The sequence below is a fragment of the Palaemon carinicauda genome, chromosome 39, assembly GCF_036898095.1.
Source record: "Palaemon carinicauda isolate YSFRI2023 chromosome 39, ASM3689809v2, whole genome shotgun sequence".
Lineage (NCBI taxonomy): Eukaryota > Metazoa > Arthropoda > Malacostraca > Decapoda > Palaemonidae > Palaemon > Palaemon carinicauda.
In genome coordinates, this window is record NC_090763.1 from 14,057,058 (window position 1) to 14,080,539 (window position 23,482).

The following is a 23,482-nucleotide window of genomic DNA, read 5'->3' on the forward strand; positions in this document are numbered from 1 at the left end:
CCGTATTTAGTTTTTGTCTCTAGTCATGTACTTCCTGATATGTAAGACTTCACACATTTAAGTTTTGCCTATTCCAGGTTTATGCAAGTAAATATACTCAAAATCCCAAAGAATTCTAAAGATATTCTAAGATAGGATTTTCTCAAAATATATTTCACTGCTTTTTACCGTTCTGGCTTAGAAAACGTTAGCATATGCAACAAATACTAATATACAACGAGTATAAAGTTGATTATTTTACTTTAAAATTAACTCTGTATCTACAAAGTCTTGAATTCTGTCAATTTTGTTTTTCGTACAGTATTCAATTCTCTCTAAGTTGTTGTTAATAAAGATTGATCCCTTATAAGTAATAAATTCATTTTTAATTTTCAGATGTCACATCACTATTACATAGTAACAATCTTTAAATATTTTTCTCAATTTCTACAGTACCCTTTTTCTATTGCCTTGAATTACAAGAACCTTTTGAATTTTTTATAAAATACATTATAATTTCTACAGTAACCCTCTTTCTATTGTCTTGAATTACAAAAACCTTGATTATTCAATTGAATTTTTTATAAAATACGTTATAATTTCTACAGTAACAATTATTCTGTTGACTTGAATTACAAGAACCTTAATTATTCAATTGGATTTTTTATAAAATACATTATAATTTCTACAGTACCCTCTTTCTATTGCCTTGAATTACAAGAACTTTAATTATTCTATTGAATTTTTTATAAAATACATTATAATTTCTACAGTACCCTCTTTCTTTTGTCTTGAATTACAAGAACCTTATTTATTCTATTGAATTTTTTATAAAATACATTATAATTTTTACAGTACCCTCTTTCTATTGCCTTGAATTACAAGAACCTTAATTATTCGACTGATTTTATTTAATAAAATACATTATTTTATAGCATTCTCAAATACACATCCACTGAACTGTTTTAATAAGGACTAGAAACCAGCTCAGTTGAGCATTTATAAACATTAGTATCTTGATGTCGACGTTTTCAAGAATTTGAAAATATTCACATGAGCAATGAATACAGTTGCAGCATTTCAAAATGTCCTAACATTACCATTTGCTAGCTACCTATTACTGATTATATATTATGGAGATATGTTTAAAAACATATGACTGGCCTAATGTTTTATTTCAGAAAAGGAACATGACAGTAATTACTCCCGTGTGAAACTTTGTAATTCGAAAATGTATGATCCATGTTCATTCCTATGAATAGGAAATGGTTGAGGTTATATCTAGTTTTTCCGTTCGTTTGTTTGTTTGTTTTCCTGTTTTAGTTCATATTGTGATTTATGTTGTGGTATTTGCAATGTATGATTTGAGGGGGATCCGGGTGTTTGGTTTTAAAGCATTTGTTGTGTAGCAGGTGTTTGTATACGTTTGCACGTGCGACATCTGTTAAATCATGTCTTTTATGGCTTACATCTCTTTAAAAAAAACTATTGTTTTTTATGCTCCTACAAGGAATGCATCATTTATTCAATTATTTTCTTTTTCCTGATAATGCTTGTTATTTTTTATATAGGCTAATTAAAACTCATGACAGCCGGTTCAATTCTGTTTTAAATCATTTTCTTATAGTTTTTGTGGAAGGGAATTATTTTCACGTGCCTTAAATCATTTTAATTTTCAGAGATTTGAAAAGAATTTTTGACTTGTTTGTTACCTTTCATTTTCATTGGTTGACTATACCTATAGTTATTATCAATCAACTAATTTTTTTCATTATGTAAACAAAAGACTTTATTTTCTATTTATAAGGTTAACAAGTTGTCAATATATGTAATTGTTAAACATTTAGATTTTATAGCTCATACAGTATAATATAATTTAATGGATAAACTATTCGTTTGTAAATAATGAGTAATTATGCTCACCATTTCAGTTGTAAATTTAGCCTCCAAAGTCAGATAGAATAATTGCCTCTCTCTATTTCAGGCCAGCAGTATCAAATGAAATAGCCGAGATAGAAACGGTCCTATAGATGCAGTTTATTGCATTTTCTGATGAGAAGAAGCCACGTCTCCGATACAGGCGTAAGCACAGTACGAACGTTGGTTTTGCCTCCTAGGAAAAGAAACTTGAACCTTTCTCAATAGTTTATGGAGGGACTTGAAGCTCTTTGAGTCTCCGATGTATCGGTACTTCTACCAAGACTGCCTCCTTTTATGCCGTGTCTCGCTATTTCTTTCTGGCCATTCCTGAAACGTCAGTTTCAGGAATGTCGAATTGACTGTCTCCACAAAGTCAATCCTGTCTTATAAGACTCAGGTTGACAGATAAGCATATTGGTTGACAGTATCATGTACGTAGCACCAAACTGCCTGTTAATACTGTACAGACAAAGAAACCTCATGGATGTCCTGACTATTTGAATAAGCTTACAGAAACTATTGAATGCTATTTAAAGATATGTATATGGATATGCACATATGTAACAAACAGGAACAATGCTCTCCTAAACTAGCCTTTAAAGCTTGGCTACTTTATGAAGTTTTTCCTTTTATGATTCATTGCAGTATTTTTATAGGATATGAAGATCAGAAGCTAATTCCATTTAATTATACAGTAATCACCGTTTCTTAGGAACAATTCAAATTTTACCATTTTACCTGGATTTTATATAAGTTTTATGGCATCTCCTAAGTTACATGGTAACAAAATTAATTGGTAACTTTTGAGATTGGCTCGACAAAGATGTTATGAGGCAAAGTTATTAACTTAGTTGTATTTTTACCGTACATTTGCCTATACAATAGTAAATTTAGTACTGTATTTTTATTTTATTGCAGTGTTTGCCAACAATATTGGACCGTACAGTATTTTGAATTTTGAAGAGTCTTATCAGTTTGACTTTATTGGAGTTGACTTGTTTTATTATTTTTTTAATTAACTAAGTGGGCCAAGTTACAGTATTCATTTTGATTTTATAGTTAAAATGTATGTTAGTGTCGAGAACAATCTTATGAAAACAAATTAGCTCTGCATTTTGGGGTTACAATTATTTTATAGTTTGCCTAGCAAATCATCAAAATTAATAATTTCTAATTATGGTAATTTTATGTAAGTTATGAATATTTACTACTAAGCCTAAGTGATACACTTAATAGAGAACTTTGTTTGAGGAAGAAGTCCTTTATTTTGCTTGCACTTTAGACTAATGGTCACTATGAATATTTCTTTATATATTTTCTACCTTGATTATTTACAAACTAACAACTTTCTAATCAATCGTCGTTTAGATACATAAAATGAAGTATTTTAGGCCACAACTTATTAGATTGAAAAACAGTGTGTATGCTAATTGAGCATCCCTTACTTTCAGAATTGATATTCCTGTTTTTTGCATGTGTACATACTACACATACATATATAAACATGTGAGTGACTCATTCTTACTTCAATGTGCATTTCTGACCAGAATGGGGTAACATGTTTTACGTATATTTAATAGAATGAAGGTATGGTTTATACTGTATGTTGTCATTATGGTATGCTGAAGAATTGTTCTCTTATAAAAAATGGTTTACTACTGTACTCATTATCTTGAAAAGTCGTGAATTCAAATTCAATACATGGTTGTTGATTCAAGGGATCGTGGTTGTGATGGAGTAATTAACTGACAGGGTTGTATGAAAGGAAACTCTTGCAATATGTACCACCCGTGTGTCACACGAGCGTACATAGTAACGACATTTCTTTTTTGTATATATTAGCCTTTGTATCTTCCCTCTCCCCTCGCACTGACAGCAACTTGTTTTAACCTGTCTGCCTACTTCATTGTTAACTGTTAACAGAACCGTTTGCCGGCCAGCGATACTGGTCACTCCGGGGTCACAAATGTGATGGGCCAAGAGTAGGTTGTGACTCAAAGATTTCCGGGAAGCTGTCCTCGGGGTGAACAGTATCGCTCTTTGGCAACCGGTTCTGTTAACAGTTAACAATGAAGTAGGCAGACAGGTTAAAACGAGTTGCTGTCAGTGCAAGGGGAGAGGGAAGATACAAAGGCTAATATATACAAAAAAAAGAGAAATATCGTTACTATGTACGATCGTGTGACACACGGGTGGTACAAATGCTTTGGGCCTGAATTTTATTACAGAACCTAAGCGATTGAAGGCAAGACCAACCTAACCTAAATCTAAAGAATAATCAAGTAATGTTCAAACCTTATTTTTTGAATTTGCAATAACTATTACATTTATGTAAGTCCTTGAATTCAAAGCTATCATTCCTGTATCCACTTCCAAAGGTCTTTTGATAATTCTAATGAAAATTACACATTCTATTCTATCAATTAAAAATAGAAAGGATTCACAACCTTCGAACACACTGTGTAAGAGTTTAGCACAAAACTCAAGGCACTTCCCCAATTTTGGGGGTTAGCCAACATCAAACAAAGAAACAAAAGGGGTCCTTTGCTCTCTCCGCTCCTCCCAGCCTGACGAGGGATTCAGCCGAGTTTGGCTTGTACAAAACTCATTGATATGGTTAAATGATTCTATGGACCTTGAAAAAAAAGCTATATTCATATACAGCATAGTACTCTAACAGACTTTTGACTGTTGTTTTGAGTAGAATTTCCTACTTGGGATATTCCAGCATTCCCCCTAAAAGGTAAATACGATCCTCCTCATGCAGAGACAAGAGAACCTCGCTCCTCTGTTTAGTTTCCGCAGTAGTAATGCAGTACAAGCTTTGTGTGTCCCAGTAGCTTAGATGACAAGTGTTGGTGTTACTATTGACTGCTCTTGTTTCTTTGCATGAAGATGTAAAGGACACTGCCTTTCACCTTGCCTCTGTCAGCCTTATCACTCTAAAATGGCTGGGAGTAAAATTAGCAACTGAAAACAAAATCTATAATGAGAACAAATGACATAAAATGGTTTGGTTTGATATCTTGAATATTATGAAATCGCTAAGCTACTCTTTACAAAACTATCACAGTGATAGTTTTAAGTTCCCTGTCAACTTTCATAAGATGATATGATTTGAAAGTGCTTGTATTATATGACCAGAGGTATATGACAACTTGAAATTTTTGGTTCAGGAAAACTTCCAAATTACATTTTGGTCGACATAATAACTAGCTGTGCTAAAGAATCCTCATTGCAAACTGTAGATAATTAGGCCTAATGTCATAACAGAGCAGCAAACGTAGGACACTTTTCTTTATCGGTGATTTTGAAATTCAATACAGACTTACGTGATACCCTCTTCTTGTAAACTTTGTGAAATGCCAATATCAGAACTCAGAGAGAACAGGAAAAAAACAGAAGCCATTTCAGAAATGTGCAGTTGTTTGTAGTCTAGGCTACAACCTCAAACTAATGCGCGAACTTAATCAACATGAATATCAGTGTAGGGAAAATCTATATTGTTGACATTTGATGTGTCTGTTGAAAAATTATGTACTGGTTTGTATCAGCACATCTTGCCAGCTGTGTTGACATTTGATGTGTCTGTTGAAGAATTATGTACTAGTTTGTATCAGCATAACATGCCAGCTATGTTTGATGTATCTGTTGAAGAATCATTCTTAATATTGAACTACCAAATTATTGGGGTAATTGGGCCAACCAAAAAGAGAAAAATTCTTGTACAACTGTGTCCATTATGAAATCCTGAAACTACCATTTTGTTAAAAGCCATTCTATTCATAATATCAAAATGTTAGTTAACCTGTCTCTGCTAACAAAGCCCCAGTTGCTCGCTTAAAGAATCCAGGTAATTCTAGAAAATGAATTGTACTGATTATTATTATTATTATTATTATTATTATTATTATTATTATTATTACTACTTGCTAAGCTACAACCCTAGTTGGAAAAGCAGAATGCCATAAGCCCAGGGGCTCTAACAGGGAAAATAGCCCAGTGAGGAAAGGAAACAAGGAAAAATAGAATTTTTAAGAGGAGTAACTACATTAAAATAAATGTGTCCTTTATAAACTGTAAAATCTTTGCGATATTATTATGGCTAAAACCACCACAACCAGTTTAGCCACTTGACCTTTGGACGAGTTTTGGAAATGGAAATATCAAGGAGGTGTTTTGCCTTTTCAGACTTAATTAAAGGAAGTGGCATACTCAGTAAAATGTAATTCATTGGCTCACAGTGTAGGTGATTGCACCACATCTGCTAAATTTTTCTTAAAGAGATCATTGCACAATCAATGTTGAATATTTACTCGAGATGCGTTTTGAGACTGGTAGGTTTTTCTCAGGCACCATTTCTAAGCACCTTTGTGAGGTGGAAAAAAAACTTGGAGTTTCTTAAGTTTTTTAAAACTCCAGGAGTGTGTGCATGGGAGTTAACGTTTACAGCTATCCATCACTTTTAGTAAGAATGCCAATAATATAACTGGAAACTGTAAATAGTTATTGTAAAAATGCTCTTGTAAATATGAATGTATATATACCTGTATAATTGAAGGCAACATTTTTCATTGATGTGTGAGATATAAAAATGAATATATTACTGTTCGTTCACCACCAAGTATTAACTACAGTATTCTAGAACAGCTATAGATGTATATAACTTTGCTAAAATCATTGAGTGAAGAAAATGTGATTAGTTTTATATATCAAAACAATAATGTGCTGTGAAAATATTTTATATGAAAAAAAAAGAGGGGGACTTTTATTAGAAAAATTATGATCTTGCATCTATCGACATGAGAAGCTTTGACCCGAAAATCAGATATTTTTAACGGCAGTTAGCAAAGTGTTTTGAAAGTCTGTACTGTAACTATAAATTTTACCTAAAAATCAGAATGTAAATCTAAAAAAAACATATTTGAGTGACTAACAGAATTTGTAGAAGGAAGATATCTCTTTAAAATAGATGAACTTTTATCTAATATCTTTCCATTTGGCTTATTTTTTATCACAAACCGTCCGATTCTTAATTGAATATGAAAACATTTCAGGCTGAAGCTATTTGCCTCTACACTACTGAATTATGTAGAGCCAACATCCTAGAACTTTAAAAGTTGCTTCCTTCACTGCTTGCACTTGAAATATGCTTGTTTCATAACAAACTTAATTACTTGTATTGCCCATTTTGTTGGTCATTAAGGATCCCAGACAAAGTTTAAGTGCATTGAATTCCTTAAATACAAGGTGCATTAGTTTTTATATATATCAATGAGTATACTAAACAACAGGTGTTTGAGAACAGGGACACTTGTATCTAAAAGTTATTGGGGTAAAATATATAAAGACACCTACATTTCATTTTAATATACAGTATATGGATGAAACTATATTGTTGTAGTGTCGACTTTTTAACTAAAGATAAAGCTGTGAAAGTTATAAGAAACATGCGGAATCTTAAATGTAGAAAACTCTGGTTAAGCTTAAATTCTGAAACAAGTTCACTAATTTGTGTAAGTAATTAGTTTCAAGGTCTATAATGATCAGCCTGTTAGTGAAATTAGTTTTTCATGTACGAACATTTTGCATTTAAGATATGTATATATTTCCAAATGAAAAGTTATCATTTTTCAAGGAATACTGTGAAATATACAGTGTATAGTGCATATTGCATGTTAATAGTCAATGGCATACACTGTAAATGGTAGTGTTTAGGGTGTTGGTTAATGTATTGTTGTTGTATAGACAAATATTATATACAGTACATGAATCAAGAAATTTAATAACAGTTGATTAATTCGTATGTAAAGAGCTATATTGATAATTAACTTCTGCATGCTCTTGCATAGGCAAAATGATTTTGTACTCTGCATTTCAGTTTTGAGTTTGTAATATGTAATATTTGTAATATTGATTGGCGTTGGCTTAGAAAAGTTGATTTTCTTATCTGTCACTGATGTAAAATGAAGGATAAAAATATTATTCATCAATGTTTTGTAAATTAAAAGGTCTCTTCAATCACGAACTAGGACCTGTTTTTTGTGTTGTGTAAAATTTATGTGTGTATGATAAGATATTGATACCTAACCTGTGTTCAATAATGATTTAAGTGAAAAAAATAGTTAACCAATTCTATCCTTTCAGTGTGTCATTGTATGAGTAAGAATCTTCCTATTTAGAAATAATTGGATCTTTGTTCTTTGTGTAAAATTCATCAGTTAACCTATTGTGTCTCTGCCATGCCATTGTTTCGTCATATTTTCTCTAAAGATAATGATAAAATGGAAATGGTGAAAAATTTATATTGATATTAGGAATATCTTTGTATATTTAATTTTTTTTTTTTAATGGTTTTGCAACTCTCACCCTTCATTTTATCTTTTTCAATTTTCAAAATACTGTAATATCTATATACACAGTACTGAAACTTTCATTTTTTACAGGCTAATGTAACTTGATTCCATCTATATAAATTCATTCATCCTTTCTTGTTTTCTTAGATGGCTAGTATATTTTCAGGTTTACCATACCGTGATATATTTTCTTTAAAGTAATACGGTATTTGATGAATATTACTTTTTTTAGGAATTTCCACAGGAAGACTGCAAATAAACAATAAATGAAAACTTTGTGTGCACGCATAAAGGTACATACAGTATAAGTATGTTTATATGCACTCATACGTATGTAATAGATACAGGTCCAACATGCAAACATGATTTAAAGTATTGTATATACAAAAACAGGGTCAAAGCCCTAGTATTTCATATATAAGCAAATCTAGTTACTATTCCCTTACTTCGAATTCAGTGAAGGTTTGGCCTATCTGTTTAGGCACTACAGAATACAGTAACATAACAGCCATCTCAGGGGACTGCTGTCTACATCTTCAGTATATACTGTGAAGATTTTAACTTGACATAATTATTAATCTATTAGTCAGTTTACTTTAGTGCTGTCAAATATCCAAATGAGCTTAGGTCCAGATAATTTGTTTTAGATCATTATTATTATTTCTTGGTATAAAAATAGTAATTCTGGTTAGCATGAATTGCATTTCAGATTCAAACTCTGTGGTTTCAGGTCTATCCTCTGTGGTTTCAGGTCTATCCTCTGTGGTTTCAGGTATGTCCTCTATGGTTTCAGGTCTATCCTCTGTGGTTTCAGGTCTATCCTCTGTGGTCTCAGGTCTATCCTCTGTGGTTTCAGGTATGTCCTCTATGGTTTCGGGTGTATCCTCTATGGTTTCAGGTATATCCTCTGTGGTTTCAGGTATGTCCTTTATGGTTTCAGGTATATCCTCTATGGTTTCAGGTACTGTATATCTAATGCAGTTTGGTATTATATGCTGACTTATGAGGGGTAAAATAAAATTTTATTCAAAACTAACAAGTATCCAGACTATTAATACATTTTCTATTAACTTTTATTTCTTTTTGTAGTTGAAGGACATGTGATGTTAAAAATGAGAACATGGTGAACACACAGCAGTTTTTTGTAGTTGAAGGACAGGTGATGTTAGAAATGAGAACATGGTGAACACATAGGAGTTCCCTTTGATATGAGAAAAGGGCAAGATCAAAGATTAATATGAAGGGAGCCCTTTTTTGAAGTCAGTTATGTAGTATAGAATCTAAGAAAAGTTTTCCCCATTTTTATCTGGTACGGATGCCAGGAGAGACTTCATCCTAATCTATCGATGCTGGCGGTAGCCAAAGGATGTTTTCTGATTCCTTTATCCTCCAGTCTTTACGTGACCAAGGAACCAATTCCATATCCAAGTTAGCTAGAAAATACAACAAAGGCACTGATTTTTTTATCTAGAGATTGTAAAAGTTTTGTTAAGTTTTTTAATAAAACAAATGTTAAACCTTTCAGGTTTGTTACAACAAGTTACCTCTTGTCCCCAAAGTGTCGGGAAGTTGGAAACCAGTTCTGGATGTCTCGAATCTCAAAAATTTACAATTCTCATAAGATTTTCCATGGAAACACCCTCAAAGAAAGTCGATTAAATGCTTTTAATAGACCTTGGATTAGAGTTCTCTTGCTTGAGGGTACACTTGGGCACTCTGTTCCATCTTATTTCTATTCCTTTGGTTCAGTTTTTTAAGATTTTATAGTTAATACATGAAAGATCTAATTCAATGCTACTGTTCCTAAAAAAAATTCTTTTGGTTTTTTATTTCTCTTGTAGGTTGTGTATATCCTTGTTTCCATCCTCAATGGGATATTTTTTCCTGTTGGAGCCCTAGGGCTTATAACACTTGCTTTTCCAACTTGGGTTATAACTTAGCTTGAAAAAATAATAATGATAACAAAAGATGCGTACTTTACTACTTATGTCCATGTGAATTCAAAGAATTCATTCCTTTCGTCATTGGTTTGAAGGTTTACAAAGGAAAATGGATGTATTTTGGTCTTAGTATTATCCCTAAAGTGTTCACCAGGATAGTGGTCCCCATTTCCAAAAGTTAAAAAGCCCAGGACTCAGAGTTCTGTTATACCTGACAACTGGCTATTTTTGACATGCTTTGGAAAGGATACATATTTAACAGTTATAGTTGATCATGTTTCTGTAGGAGCTAGGGTTTCTGTAAAAGATTTTTCTATTGCCAATTCAAAAAATTCATTATTAGAGGATATTGATTAAGTTTTTTTTTTTTAGTTTTTTCTTCAGATAAGGTCTTAATCTTTCATTCTATTATTGAAAGTTCAAATGATTAAGTCTTGTCGGTTTGGATGTGGAGATAGTTTAACGGACCATGTCATCTCTGGGGGAAATTAGTTCCGATAGGTACCTTACCATAAGATATTTTCAGTTTCATCTCGATCTAAATCTGGAAAAGATTTTTAAGCTAGAAACACTCCCAATTCCAGTGATGAAGGACATAATTCTACTGCTAGGTTATTGGGAAGATCTCGATCGGTTATTCCAGGGAGTTTCTTTAAAGATGAAACCCTAGACTTCTTCAAAAGGATGGGAAAAAGCTCTAGATGCTGTAGGAATCGTCTCGATGTCAATTGATAAGGACATATTGCAATATTTAAGGCCCTTCAGAATCAGGAAACACTAGTGGTTGGTAGAAGAGGCCATAGCAATGTTTTCAAGCACCACGACAGCATTGGTATACATCTGGACAAGGGTTGGTTGCCAAGATCCAATCCGTGTACCAGATAGAAGAACTACTATCTAATTGGACAAATTTGAGATTAATAAATATTGCTCAGTTCATTGAGGGGAAATCAAACATCTGAGAAGATCATCTAAGTAAATAAAACATCAAATATGTCCAAAAGAATTGTCGCTACATCTACCAATAGAGTCGGCCACATACAGATATGTTTGCAACCTCTCAAAACAAATAGATGGTTTTTTAGTCACCATAAAAAGTAAAAGCCCCGTTGCCAGCCTGTTCAAACTTGGATCTTTACACCTTTCCACCTGTCGACATTATTCTACAGGTGATTGACAAATTCCGGAATTTTGTAAACAGTAGGATGGTGTTGATTGCTACAAGTTGCTGGCAATGGCTCGTAGTTCTGTGGTCTGTTATCAGACTGCTCAAAGGGTCGCCATGAAATCCAGTCCTTTTAGACAACCAATTACGGGTAATGCTCTAAATCCACCGTATCTTTGGAAGCAAATTACTTCAGAGTTTAGTCTACTAATAATATATATTTCAAAACAATGGAAAGTTTATTTTTATGTTATCTACTGTATGCAGGAATCTTTTAGTTACTAGAAATAGTGGTTATTATTATAATTTTATTTTTACGTCTCATTTTCTAATTTATGATCAGAGACTTAATTTCAGCCAATAAAGGTTTAAATCTATGCTGATTTCTGTGCGTGAACATACAAGATTATATTTTTCCTTATCAGGCATTTTAATTGTTTTTTAGGTCTGAATATGGAAAGACTTCCAAAAGTTATATATCGATATAATTTTGTGAATTTTGACAGCGTTACGCGGCATCCACACAATCAAACTTTGTATGACAAACTTTATCCGACGTGACATCAGAAATGGAGAAACAGCAGGCAAAGTTTTGTATAGGGTTTTCATATGATTATTGAAAGTAGGCCTACAGTATCAAGGCTCTGCTCATTGCTAGTTAAGAATGGAGGATGGGTTTAAAATACACATTAGGATCTGATTCTACATGATTAAAAGAAAAGAGTATTAATAGAAATCTTAAGAAATAGCTAGTAGAATATACCAAGAGCCTGGTTTAGTTGACAGGAATGAATAAAGGGAGGAGAAAAATTTATTTGCGTGAATATCCCACAACAACCAAACTCACTCTCGTAAAGGATAGTTGGCACAACAATGCTTTCAAACATGCCCACCTTTGATTCCCTACACAGTTCAAGTCCCTCCTCTATCTTTTACACCTTTCTGCGGTTATACGAGAATCATCTACTGTTATTTTTACTCTTAAATATATAAATCAATATACCATTTCCAGTTTTTTTTCATATTAACACACATTGCTTTTATTTACCAACTCAAACTTATTCATATAACTTTATTCTTGCTCACATTTACCCTAAACTTGTATCTCCTCTTGTAAATACTTTCAAACTCATAATTTCTACAATTTTTTTTCACTACAACAATCTGTATTTTATCATCTGTAAACATCAGTTATTCCACACTCCCTTCATGATCAATTTTTGTGAGCACCGTTGCATCTACATCCTCTCTGAAATCCCATATTACTACATCTATAAAGATATCTAACTACCATGAGGACAGGCTCGCCCTATACCATCTCTTGCTGCAAGTTACTTTTTATCAACTGAAACCCATCATCTTTATTAAATGGCATACTGTACTTTGTAAATTGAGGAGCCTACTGGTAATAAATTCCTTAATATTAAACCCATTTTTTGACTGGACTGTTCTTTATTCTAGAAAGAACTGAGTAATGAAATCTTATGTCATTTGCCAAGTGTTAAATTCAGTTGATTTTTATGTAACTCGGTCCAGGAATGAAAAACTCTTATAAACATATATAATTATCCAGTTTCAACTAACAACGAATATCAACTTCAAGACAAAGCCTTAAATCTTTTCATTGAAAATAATGTTATCCATCTACATTTTCATTTTATTCAGTCATTACGTTTAGAGAGTTGTAATATGTTAAATAAGATTTAAAAACTTGACTTCGTTTGGGTCATCCCTGCCGAAGACTAGAATGATGAGTTAGTAGTTTGGGTAAACTTATAGTACATTATATAATCTACACAGCCTCTCAAACATCATAAACTTACTTTGATTTATGTGTGTTACATACAGCTTTTTCCATTTACATTCCAACTTCCTATATAGATTTACTTGTACTGTATGTACCTTTGTGTGCATATAAATCTTCATGCACAATTGCACTTGAACTAACTTGATGATATGGTTATTTGTGAAGACATTAAAACTTTTGCCATCAATAATTAGACATGCTTATGATAAATTAAGACCTGCAAGTTCACTTGTGTACAATGCTACCTTATCTTCCACGTTAATTTTTATCGCTTGATTTTTAGCACAAAGTATTATAATCTATATTCTTCCCATATTCGCCTGTAATATGGTCAGCCCAGAATTCTCCCCACATTACAAATTGCAGTTATTGATGCTCAGGAAGAGTTTACTGATGTAACTTCATACTTGCGCTTTTCAAAGCGACACTTTCTAATACTATTTTATTTCAGTCCTCCATGATACATATGTGAGTATTGAATCCCACGTCAACTTATTAAGCCATGTGACTATTTGCTCAAATCAGCTAGTCTATTGAAGAGAAAAAAAAAAAAGAGTGCTCTTGAAACTTCTGAAAGAGCAGACCTCGTAGATTTTATAAGTCAGTCGTATATAGAGTCAAAGATGTAAGAAGGCTGTTATTCCGAATGCTGAAAATAGTGTTTTAGCATTTTCGAAAATTATATCTTAAGTCCTGTCATTATTTAACAGGTTTGCTTTGTATTCATCTATTATTTCTTAGTTTTAAATATTTTGTAGTAACTTCCAAGCTGTAAGTTATATTCTTGATGTAGAATAATCGATTAATTTTGCTCCATTACATATTTTAGATATATATATATATATATATATACACAGTATATATATATATATATATATATATATATATATATATATATATATATACAGTATGTATATATATATATATATATATATATATAAATTCACATTATATATATATGTATATATATAAATATAAATATATATATATATATATATATAAATTCACATTATATATATATGTATATATATAAATATAAATATATATATATATATATATATACTATATATATAATATACATACATATATATATATATATATATATATATATATATATATCATTATAAGCTCTGTAGTCTTCTTTTGCTGTTTGTATTTCTCATCATAAATGGAATGAAGCCTCTTCCATCATTTGACTGCTATTTGTATAACCTAAGGTATGTATATTAATACAATATGCTGTATGTCATTATGATAGTACATGCAGTTGAATGTATAAAGTATGTGTCTGTAAATAACAGAACTGTATTAATAAATCCTATTAAACATTTCAAGGTGAACTGTTATTATGAATAAAGACAGTATTATATTATTGATTGTGCTGTATATAAAAGTGTAATTTTTTGTTCTTAATTTGACATTAAAATACCAAAACTTTGAATTTTTTTTATATTGTAATTTGTAAACCCAATTACTGTTCAGTGATCATTTATTCAACTCTATACAAATATGTTCTTTATAATCAATTATCTTAAATTATAATGAAGATTATCTTATGACAATTTTATTCATTCACTTCTCTCTTGTAACAGGATTTATATAAGTGATTATGTAAAAAAATATTTCTGTCCAAAGATGATTATGATCATTCTCATAATGCTGTACTGAATAAGTCAATGTATAATGTGTAAGTAAAATAAAATGTATAGGTGCTTACATAATTCTCAGATGAATTGAGATGGAAATAACTGTATGCATAGTGAATGTATTTGGTACTAATAAGGCCTTGACAAAGTTTTGCTACTCGTTAGTAGTCTATGTATATACACGACCTGAACAGAGAGTAAAAAAAAAAATTCATGGGGATATATAATATATAACTACATGGTGTATGTGTATGTGTCATACAACCTTTATATAGGAGGGCTAGAGATGTGTATGAATGTATGATACCAGACAAAACTTCAATGTATCTGTAAATGCTTCTAACCAGTGGTTTCACCGCTTTAGTTGGCAAATAATACTCCTACTAGTAGTAACATATTATGTGCTCTGTGCTTCAGCCAACTTCAGAGAGGGACACGCCTTGGCAGGTTTCTAAGAGAAGAGGCTGAAGAAAAGATTATCTTTGAGAAGTTCCTCTCTTTTTATGCTGTTTTGAAATAGGATTCGCTTGATTTAAAGGCCTTCACGCTCGTGATGGTCCATCAAATCATTAGTAGGACTCCCAGGATTGAACCTCATTTCAGGTCCTTCGTGTCCTTCTCTGGAGGTGGTTTAGGGCAATGTTCTTAAATGGCAACTCCAGCTGCTATGTGTGTGTGTCCGTGGCGCGGTTGTGTCTGTATGTGTCTGTCTGTTCGCGTCTTGGGGAAGACAACGCTCACGCCTAAATATCAGTCTGTATTAAGTCAGACTTTTTGAGGCAAGTCTTAGTAATTCACTGCTCAGAAAGGCCAATCCCACGATATGATCATTTCATGTGTATTTACCTTTCTCCTTTTTTTTGTGTCTGTAAATTACACTTCACAAATGTCCCTTTATTTTTCACTTAATCATATGGTCCCATTGCACAAATTATATATACAAGAGCTTGTGTGGGTATACTCCTCATGCACATTTATACACGCAAATAAATATAAGTATCCTACATTTCTAACACAAATGTGTATATATTTTGACATGTTCAAGTGGTGGCCGATGTGGTAACGTCCCTAACTGGTGAATGCCAGACTGGGGTTCGAGTCTCGCTCAAACTCGTTAGTTTCTTCGGTTGCTGCAACCTCACCATCCTTGTGAGCTAAGGATGGGGGTTTTGGGGGAGCCTATTGGTCTATCTGCTGAGTCATCAGCAGCCATTACCTGGCCCTCCTTGGTCCTAGCTTGAGTGGAGATGGGGCTTGGGTGCTGATCATATGTATATATGGTCAGTGTCTATAGCATTGTCCTACTCGATAGGGCAATGTTACTGGCCCTTGTCTCTGCCATTCATGAGCGGCCTTTAAACCTTTAAACATACAAATACTATATTGCCCCAAATGTGTCAAAAAGGAAGGAATTTTTACAGTACTCTTAATTATTGTAATTTTATGTGTAACATTCAATCTACTGATCATAAGCTCTGGCAATGATTGCTTACATTACCTTAAACATATCTAGGATGTCCAAATATCCATGTGCATATATAAATTCCTTACCTATGTGCTCACCTCATCCTAAAGCACATTGCATATATGAAAATACGATATACCGTTCATTCATATATTCATAAACATTATAGATACATAAAGACTTATATTGTTCCCTATATGGTAATAAGAAACAAAAAAATCATATCTTAGTCTTTATCTACTATAACTATTCAAGTACTTAGTATTTCTTTTAGAAAAAGATCTTTTTGGAAAAATTTACAGTTTCTTATGTTACAAAATCATCTACAAGTTTAAATAATATAAGAATGTTTATATATATGATATACTGTATATTTACACTATGTATGAGCAGTGTGTCTTTAGGGGGAGGGATTGTGAAGCACGTAGATACACGTAGGCTACACACCGTATATGAAAATCCTTGCATAACATACTGTTTCTTTTTCCTATGTATGCATAGTACAGTATACGTATGCACTGAAATATGCACAAATACATGCAAACAAGTTACTTATACTCGCACACACATATTAGTAAAAGATTTCAAACTACCTGCCTTTGTACGAGTATCGTTGGGTTTGGTCTTAAGTAGGTTCCTCCTATTGCTTATACCAAACACCTCTTCTTGCTTAGAGGGTTTAAGGTCACGACCTGACCCTAAAAGTTTATGAAATATTAACTATTCTATTTTGAGTCTCAAAGTCTGTTTTTTTTTTTTTGGGGGGGGGGGGAATTACTGTAAATGACCGTGTTAGGCCTTAATTTTCGAAAACTAGTGCTTTGAATTTTTTTTTTTTTTTTGTGAATTTTACTTATGTTTTTTTTTCTTTTTACTTTTTAGCAAGGTAACTATTATTTGCATTTTGTTGATTTATATAGAGCTTGTAAGTAGTTTAGGATAGGCAAAATTTCAAGTGTAAATTAAGGAAGTACCAATATTGATAGCAGCAAAATACAGTATCTGTCTATGTAATATTGCTTTTATGTGGTAGTTCTTAATGTATTTATTATTTTTCTTAAATCGTAAATAATTGGCTTTGCTTATATCATTTGCTGCTCAACTGTTTTCATTTATAATAGACAATGTAATTTTGCATATGATATATATATGATTTTTATGATGTAAGAATTACCATTTAAGAAACTATATATATATATATATATATATATGTATGTATATATATATATATATATATATAATATAAATGTCAGAAGAATGTTTGGTATAAGTCATAGGAATTGTGTCTTTGTTGCTCTCAGCCTGTATGTGGTAGTCTTCATATGTACTAAGTGTTATTTAAGAACTGTATTTGTACTCAGATTCTGAATAAACTTCCTTAGGATAAAAAGAAAAAAAGAATCAATAGGCAATACTTTAATGAGGTCATATCCATATTGAGGAAAAAAAAATTCAGAATTGTTTTATGTGTTCTTGCGTTCATGGTTTGAATACAGTTCTTTACATTCTTACTTTGCACAATTTCCAATGATGTTTAGAGAGCTGTTTTTTTGAAGACTTTCCGTGTACGGGCTGAGATATTAGAAGCAAAATATTGCTTAATTTCTGTCCAATGTTGCAGAACTTCAGGTACAAATAAATTGATACTGTGGTTTACTAGAACTAATGATTATACTATCCACTTTCAACTCTTTCCAAACCATGGAGCCTTCAAAATTTATTACATCAAATTAAAGAAAAAAACTGTTTAAATAAGGAGCATCAGTCCATTTATTTTGCCTGCAAGTCACTTTAAGATACAGTAATTATGATTATATTACAAATAATAATTATAATAAATTTAATCTTCTTTTACTAATATGTCCATATTATGAGACTGAGATGTCATCCATGTCGGTGTTCCAATAATAATTTCTGTGTCGGGGTCCCAAGAGGTGGCAACGAAAGCGTGTTATTGTTGTTGTTATTTTTATATGGTCTGTTGTTGTACGTGAAGTTTATAACAATAAAAGTATTCTTGTGTATTGATTAGAGTTTTATTCTTCTCCTTGCTTAGCTCCGGAATTTGATTATACAATATAACCTGTTTTAGAGTAATGGATTATTAGCATACACATTCAAGTTAGTGTACAGCATTGTATTGGTTTGCTATCAAAATTTATCCTCTACGCAGTTTTTATGTTGACAAGTGCTATTGAAACTAACAACCGATGAGTAATCACTCGCACAGTACCCATACGCCACGTATACAGTATTTACAGGCTTTTCACTCCAATGCACTTCACTTTGGCTTGTTCGCCTCCAGCCCACTTTCTAAGAGCCTAACTTTTCCACTCTCTAAGTAGTCTTAGTAGAAGAGTCAAGTTTTGTACATATGTGACTGTGTGTTCTTTGTCGAGTTGTGATCACTATTGCTAGTCATGAAGACATTTTGTGGTGCGTTGTAATGTTTACAGTATTGTATAGTCTGGTGACAATGGGCCCCAAGATGATTGAGAAGAAAGAAACGGTTACTCGAGAAGTAAAAAATTAAATTTTCCTGAAGCATAGACAATGTATGTATATAACCAACATGCAGAAATTTCACATTCTTACCACAACAACCATTATTGGCAGTTACAATTTTCAACAAGAAAGAAGATATCAAAACATTTGACGATGTGAGAAGCTGGTGCCAACATTCATGAATCAACAACAGGCTCTTGACCTTGAAATGTTTCTGCTTATTTGGTTTGACGAGAAGCAGTCAGCAAGTGATTAAATGCAGAATAAATTCTAAATGTGGTTTCACTTTTGGGGGCCATAGCAATTGGGCAACTGCTTTTGAGGATGGCAGTATAGGTGCTCAATTTGCCATTTCTTCTCGGAAATACATGCTCACGTTATAGATTACTGCCTTAGCTTGCCTGTGAAGGTGGCCATATGGTGAGCTTGAAGCACGGGAACGGACCGTAGTGAGAATGTGTGCCACATTGTGAAGAAGCAATAGCTGGCATATGAGGGTGCTATTTAGGAGAGGGGAACCTTTATGCAGAAAACATGCCTTGACTTTTACCTCATTGGTTTGGTATGAAACAGAAGTTTGAATAATTTTGGATATAATTTCGGAAATCCAGCATACAAATTTATACAGAAACAGACAGAGAGAAAGACAGAGGGTAAGGAGGTGGAAGGGTTTTGAAGAGAGAAGGCAAGCTGGTCATCTGCAGGAGATGTGGCAAGTGACAGAATCCTGGTAAAAGCAAGTGCCCTACCCCCATCGTCCATTTCTCGCTGCTCTGAGTATAGTGTTGCTTTGTTGGCTTGAAATCGTTAACGTATGCAATAATTTATTGTTAAATGTTCTCAGTGTTTAGTTGTTCAGTTGGATTAAAGCTGTTAACGTAAGTGGTAAAAGTGGTGTGGATTGATAATATTTTACTCAGGTGATTTTTATAACAATTATATAATCTAAAATGGCGATTAAATCAACAGAAAAATAAGCGCCCTTTACATCCAATGCATGCTGAGACCCAGTAAATGTGGTTAATATGTATGAGCGGATATACAGTAAAAGAAGTAACTACGTAGAGTTTCTGGCCAAGAAGGTACTTCATCAAAAGAAATTAAACAGTAAAATTGGATTTACTGTGTTCCCTGAAGTTTTGTGCTACTGATAAATAAAAGTAAGTGGTTCATCTTAAACTTTTCATAGTAATAGAGTACATCACTTGTATAAAACATATAAAATGCGTTTGAAGTTCAAATGGGGATAATCTATGTGTGTGTGTGTGTGTTAAAAGCACCCATTCTATTTGTTTGCAGGGACAACAGGGTTGTAGTCTATAGCTTAATCAATTTACCAGATTATCATTACTAAATTACATTTTGACAATCCTTATTTTAAAAATGTATCAAATCTTATTGTACTTCATATTCTAAATTCAGAAAATGTCAAACTATTTGCAGTATGCAAACAATGATTTTACATAAATAACTTTTTTAAATTTTGCAAGTGAATAAGAAATTTTTCTGTTTCAAGGATTTACTCCTGAAACAAGTTACGGTCAAATTAAAATATTAAAGATGAATATCATATAATTGTGTATATATGAATGATTTATACTACACAGTTGTGCATACATAATTATACACTTGAAAATAAAAACAATTCTAATCGGAAATTCCCGTAAAATATACTGTTCTTAACCGTATTTCAGTAAAATACTGACGACTGTAATTTACCTTACGTTGGGATTATCTTTTTATGGGTGAGTGGCCGTAATATCACTCCTTAACGTCAATATCGCTTTTAAAACGGTAAAAATTCTGGAATAAATGTTGCCAGGTATTTACCGTTTTTTTATATTGCAAATTTTTAAGTGTAGCATAAAATAGGGTACAGATATAACTTTAAAAAGCATTTGCTTGTCTGTAAGCTAGTTTTTTTAAGCCTCAATCTGTTCATTATTAAAACTCGTGTATCCTATGTATTAGTGGACAGTAATTTCAGACAGGAAAGTACAGAAAAAGGTCAGAGCAAATAAGGTATGCCTCGTATTTTTCACTCTTGTAAACGTTAATTATATATCGGATGAAATAGCTATACATTATCTTGGAAAAAATATGTTCTTGTATTATGAGTTTATTTGATTTTTGGAATAACTCTAGTTTTATCAGTTTTTTAAAGGTTTGCCTCTGAGCTGAGACAAAAAAAAAATAGAACAAGTTCAGTGAATATTTTGTAGTTCAGTATCAATCAACGCCAGGAAATATGTTCGATCAGATAATTTTCTTTTACTTAGCCCTAAGCTTGGTTTCCCTAACCAGCTTGACTTTCGAAGTTTACAGTATGGTCATTTTGTAACCAGGGTACCTTACGCAATTTGCAGTAGACATTACGCGAGCTATTTTTTGTAGCGTTCATTTGCCTCCTAGCTTCAATCGCTCTTTACTTTACTTTTACGGGTTTATTTCTCGCCCTCCACCAGACACTAAAAGTCTCTTCAGGCGGCCTTGGTGTGTGAAAATATTTTCCAGTTAATATTTTGCTCTGTATCTTATCAGTTATTTCGCTAGCATTTGTATTCAGGCTTAATAGTTTTCAGGTCACTATTATAACACTTTCTATAAAGATAAGTCTAAAGGTTTTTCTTGAAAGCTGCCACATTTTTTGCTATTGACATCAAGTGGAAGGTCGTTGAAGAGTCTCGGTGCAGCAGAACTAAACGTTCTTCCTCCTATTGCATGATTCACCTTTGTTCTTAAGTTTTATATAATTTCTTTACTGTCCAACTTCCTCCCATTTCCAGTTTATCGTCCAACTGCACATTTTTCTATATTTACAATTTGATGCTGAATAGTCTCCTTGCCTATTGCTCTAGCTTCAATGCAGAAGGCACATACTCCAACAACCATACTTACATAGTGCGATTCTCTCTCTCTCTCTCTCTCTCTCTCTCTCTCTCTCTCTCTCTCTCTCATTTTTGGGCCCATTACATAACGTGGAAAAAATAAAAGGAGAGGTCTCTCTCTCTCTCTCCTCTCGCTCTCTCTCTCTCATTTTTGGGCCCATTACATAACGTTGGAAAAATAAAAGGAGAGGTCTCTCTCTCTCTCTCTCTCTCTCTCTCTCTCTCTCTCTCTCATTTTTTGGGCCCATTACATGACGTGGAAAAATAAAAGGAGAGGTAAATCCATATATCATAATAAAGATAACTGTGTGAGAAGATATTAGCGACGTCTACCATTGAATAGAAATCTTTCTGATCGTTTTCTGTTATTACCTGAGTGTTAATAATTTTCTTTCGTGTTTCATTTTATATAAATTTAGTAATCTTGTAGTCTACAAACATTTTTAGACGTATAAATCGACCCCTTCATGAATTTCTTCACGCTATTAAATTTGTTTGGCGGAATTATATGTACTTGGACCGTTTGTAAACAATGAACTTCAGAAATGTTATTGATATTTGAGCATAATACAAATTAGCATACATTTTCTTTCATTATATTCAATCGACCCCTTTTATAACTGTGCCCTTATTCTGTAGTTCTGCCAACCAATATATATATATATATATATATGTATACTGTATATATGTATATATATACTGTATATATGTATACATATATATATTTATATATATATGTGTGTGTGTGTGTGCGTGTGTGTATATATATATATGTATATATATATATATATGTGTGTGTGTATATATATATATATATATGCATATATCTATATATATATAGAGAGAGAGAGAGGAGAGGAGAGGAGAGAGAGAGAGAGAGATATTTATGTACGTATGCATAACTTTATATATGCATTTATTAGTGAATCTGCATACAATTAAATATTTTCATACATATTCTAATTCCAATACAAGGAATTATAGTGAGTTAACATTGATGTGCGTATTCGTAAGATTTGCATTATTTGTGATTTCATATAAAACATGTATTTACACACACACACACACACACACACACACATATTATATATATATATATATGTATATATATACATTGATAAATTAGTATTTTACTCAAAGAAAACTTACCAATTGAGTCTGTGGCCATTTAATATCAAGGTGGTTGGTTTAGGATATTGATATCATTATTATAATAATAAGTGATTTAATTAAGGTGTAGGCTATACAGAAAGCCCATATTTTATGTATAAATAATAACGAATTGAAATATTTTTAGTTTTTATATTGCTAAAATGAATTAATAAAATTGCATTTTTATCCTTGGTTTAAGGTTTTAAATTTCATTACAAACAGTGACTGTAAGCAAGATACAGTATGTCTTTTGAAGTAACCCCTTGTTTGCCTGTTCGTGAAAACTATTTTTCAGTTTTTCACTTAATAACTTTTTTCTTTTTTGTAATTTCAAATTCTCTTCGGTACCTGTAGTATTTAATACGTATATTTTTTTCATTGTTGTATAATCTATTTGGATTAGAAAAGTTTTGAATTGAATAAATTATTGAAGGTTTTAAAGTTCCTTTTGAAAAATAAGCTTTTAAGAGAAAAAATCATTGCCGAGGTTTCCAGCCAATGAGAGAGAGCTTTCAAGCCTCCTGCCAAAATATAGAAGTTTAAGCCAATGGGCGACAGCTATCCAAAGAAACTATGCTGGAGGTCTGTGATTGGCCGAAGAAAATATCTGATTTTCCGACCATTTCTTCAGGAGGCACGAAAGAGTGAAGGTCAGTAAA

General features: G+C 32.3%; 1 protein-coding gene and 1 long non-coding RNA gene across 3 annotated transcripts in view; both read left to right on the plus strand.

Annotated features, from left to right (window-relative positions):
• Positions 1 to 3,989, plus strand: part of LOC137631261 (uncharacterized) — a 775,190-nt gene extending 771,201 nt beyond the window's left edge. Inside the window, exon 29 of the mRNA XM_068363044.1 lies at positions 1,964 to 3,989. Coding sequence (XP_068219145.1) covers positions 1,964 to 2,009 — 46 coding nt within the window. The 3' untranslated portion in view covers positions 2,010 to 3,989. The remainder of the gene's footprint in view (positions 1 to 1,963) is intronic.
• Positions 3,990 to 17,525: 13,536 nt separating this feature from the next.
• The window catches only part of LOC137631014 (uncharacterized), an 84,257-nt gene continuing 78,300 nt past the window's right edge, over positions 17,526 to 23,482 (plus strand). For both annotated transcript variants that reach the window (XR_011041841.1, XR_011041840.1), the window contains exon 1: positions 17,526 to 19,943. This is a non-coding gene — a long non-coding RNA (uncharacterized lncRNA). The remainder of the gene's footprint in view (positions 19,944 to 23,482) is intronic.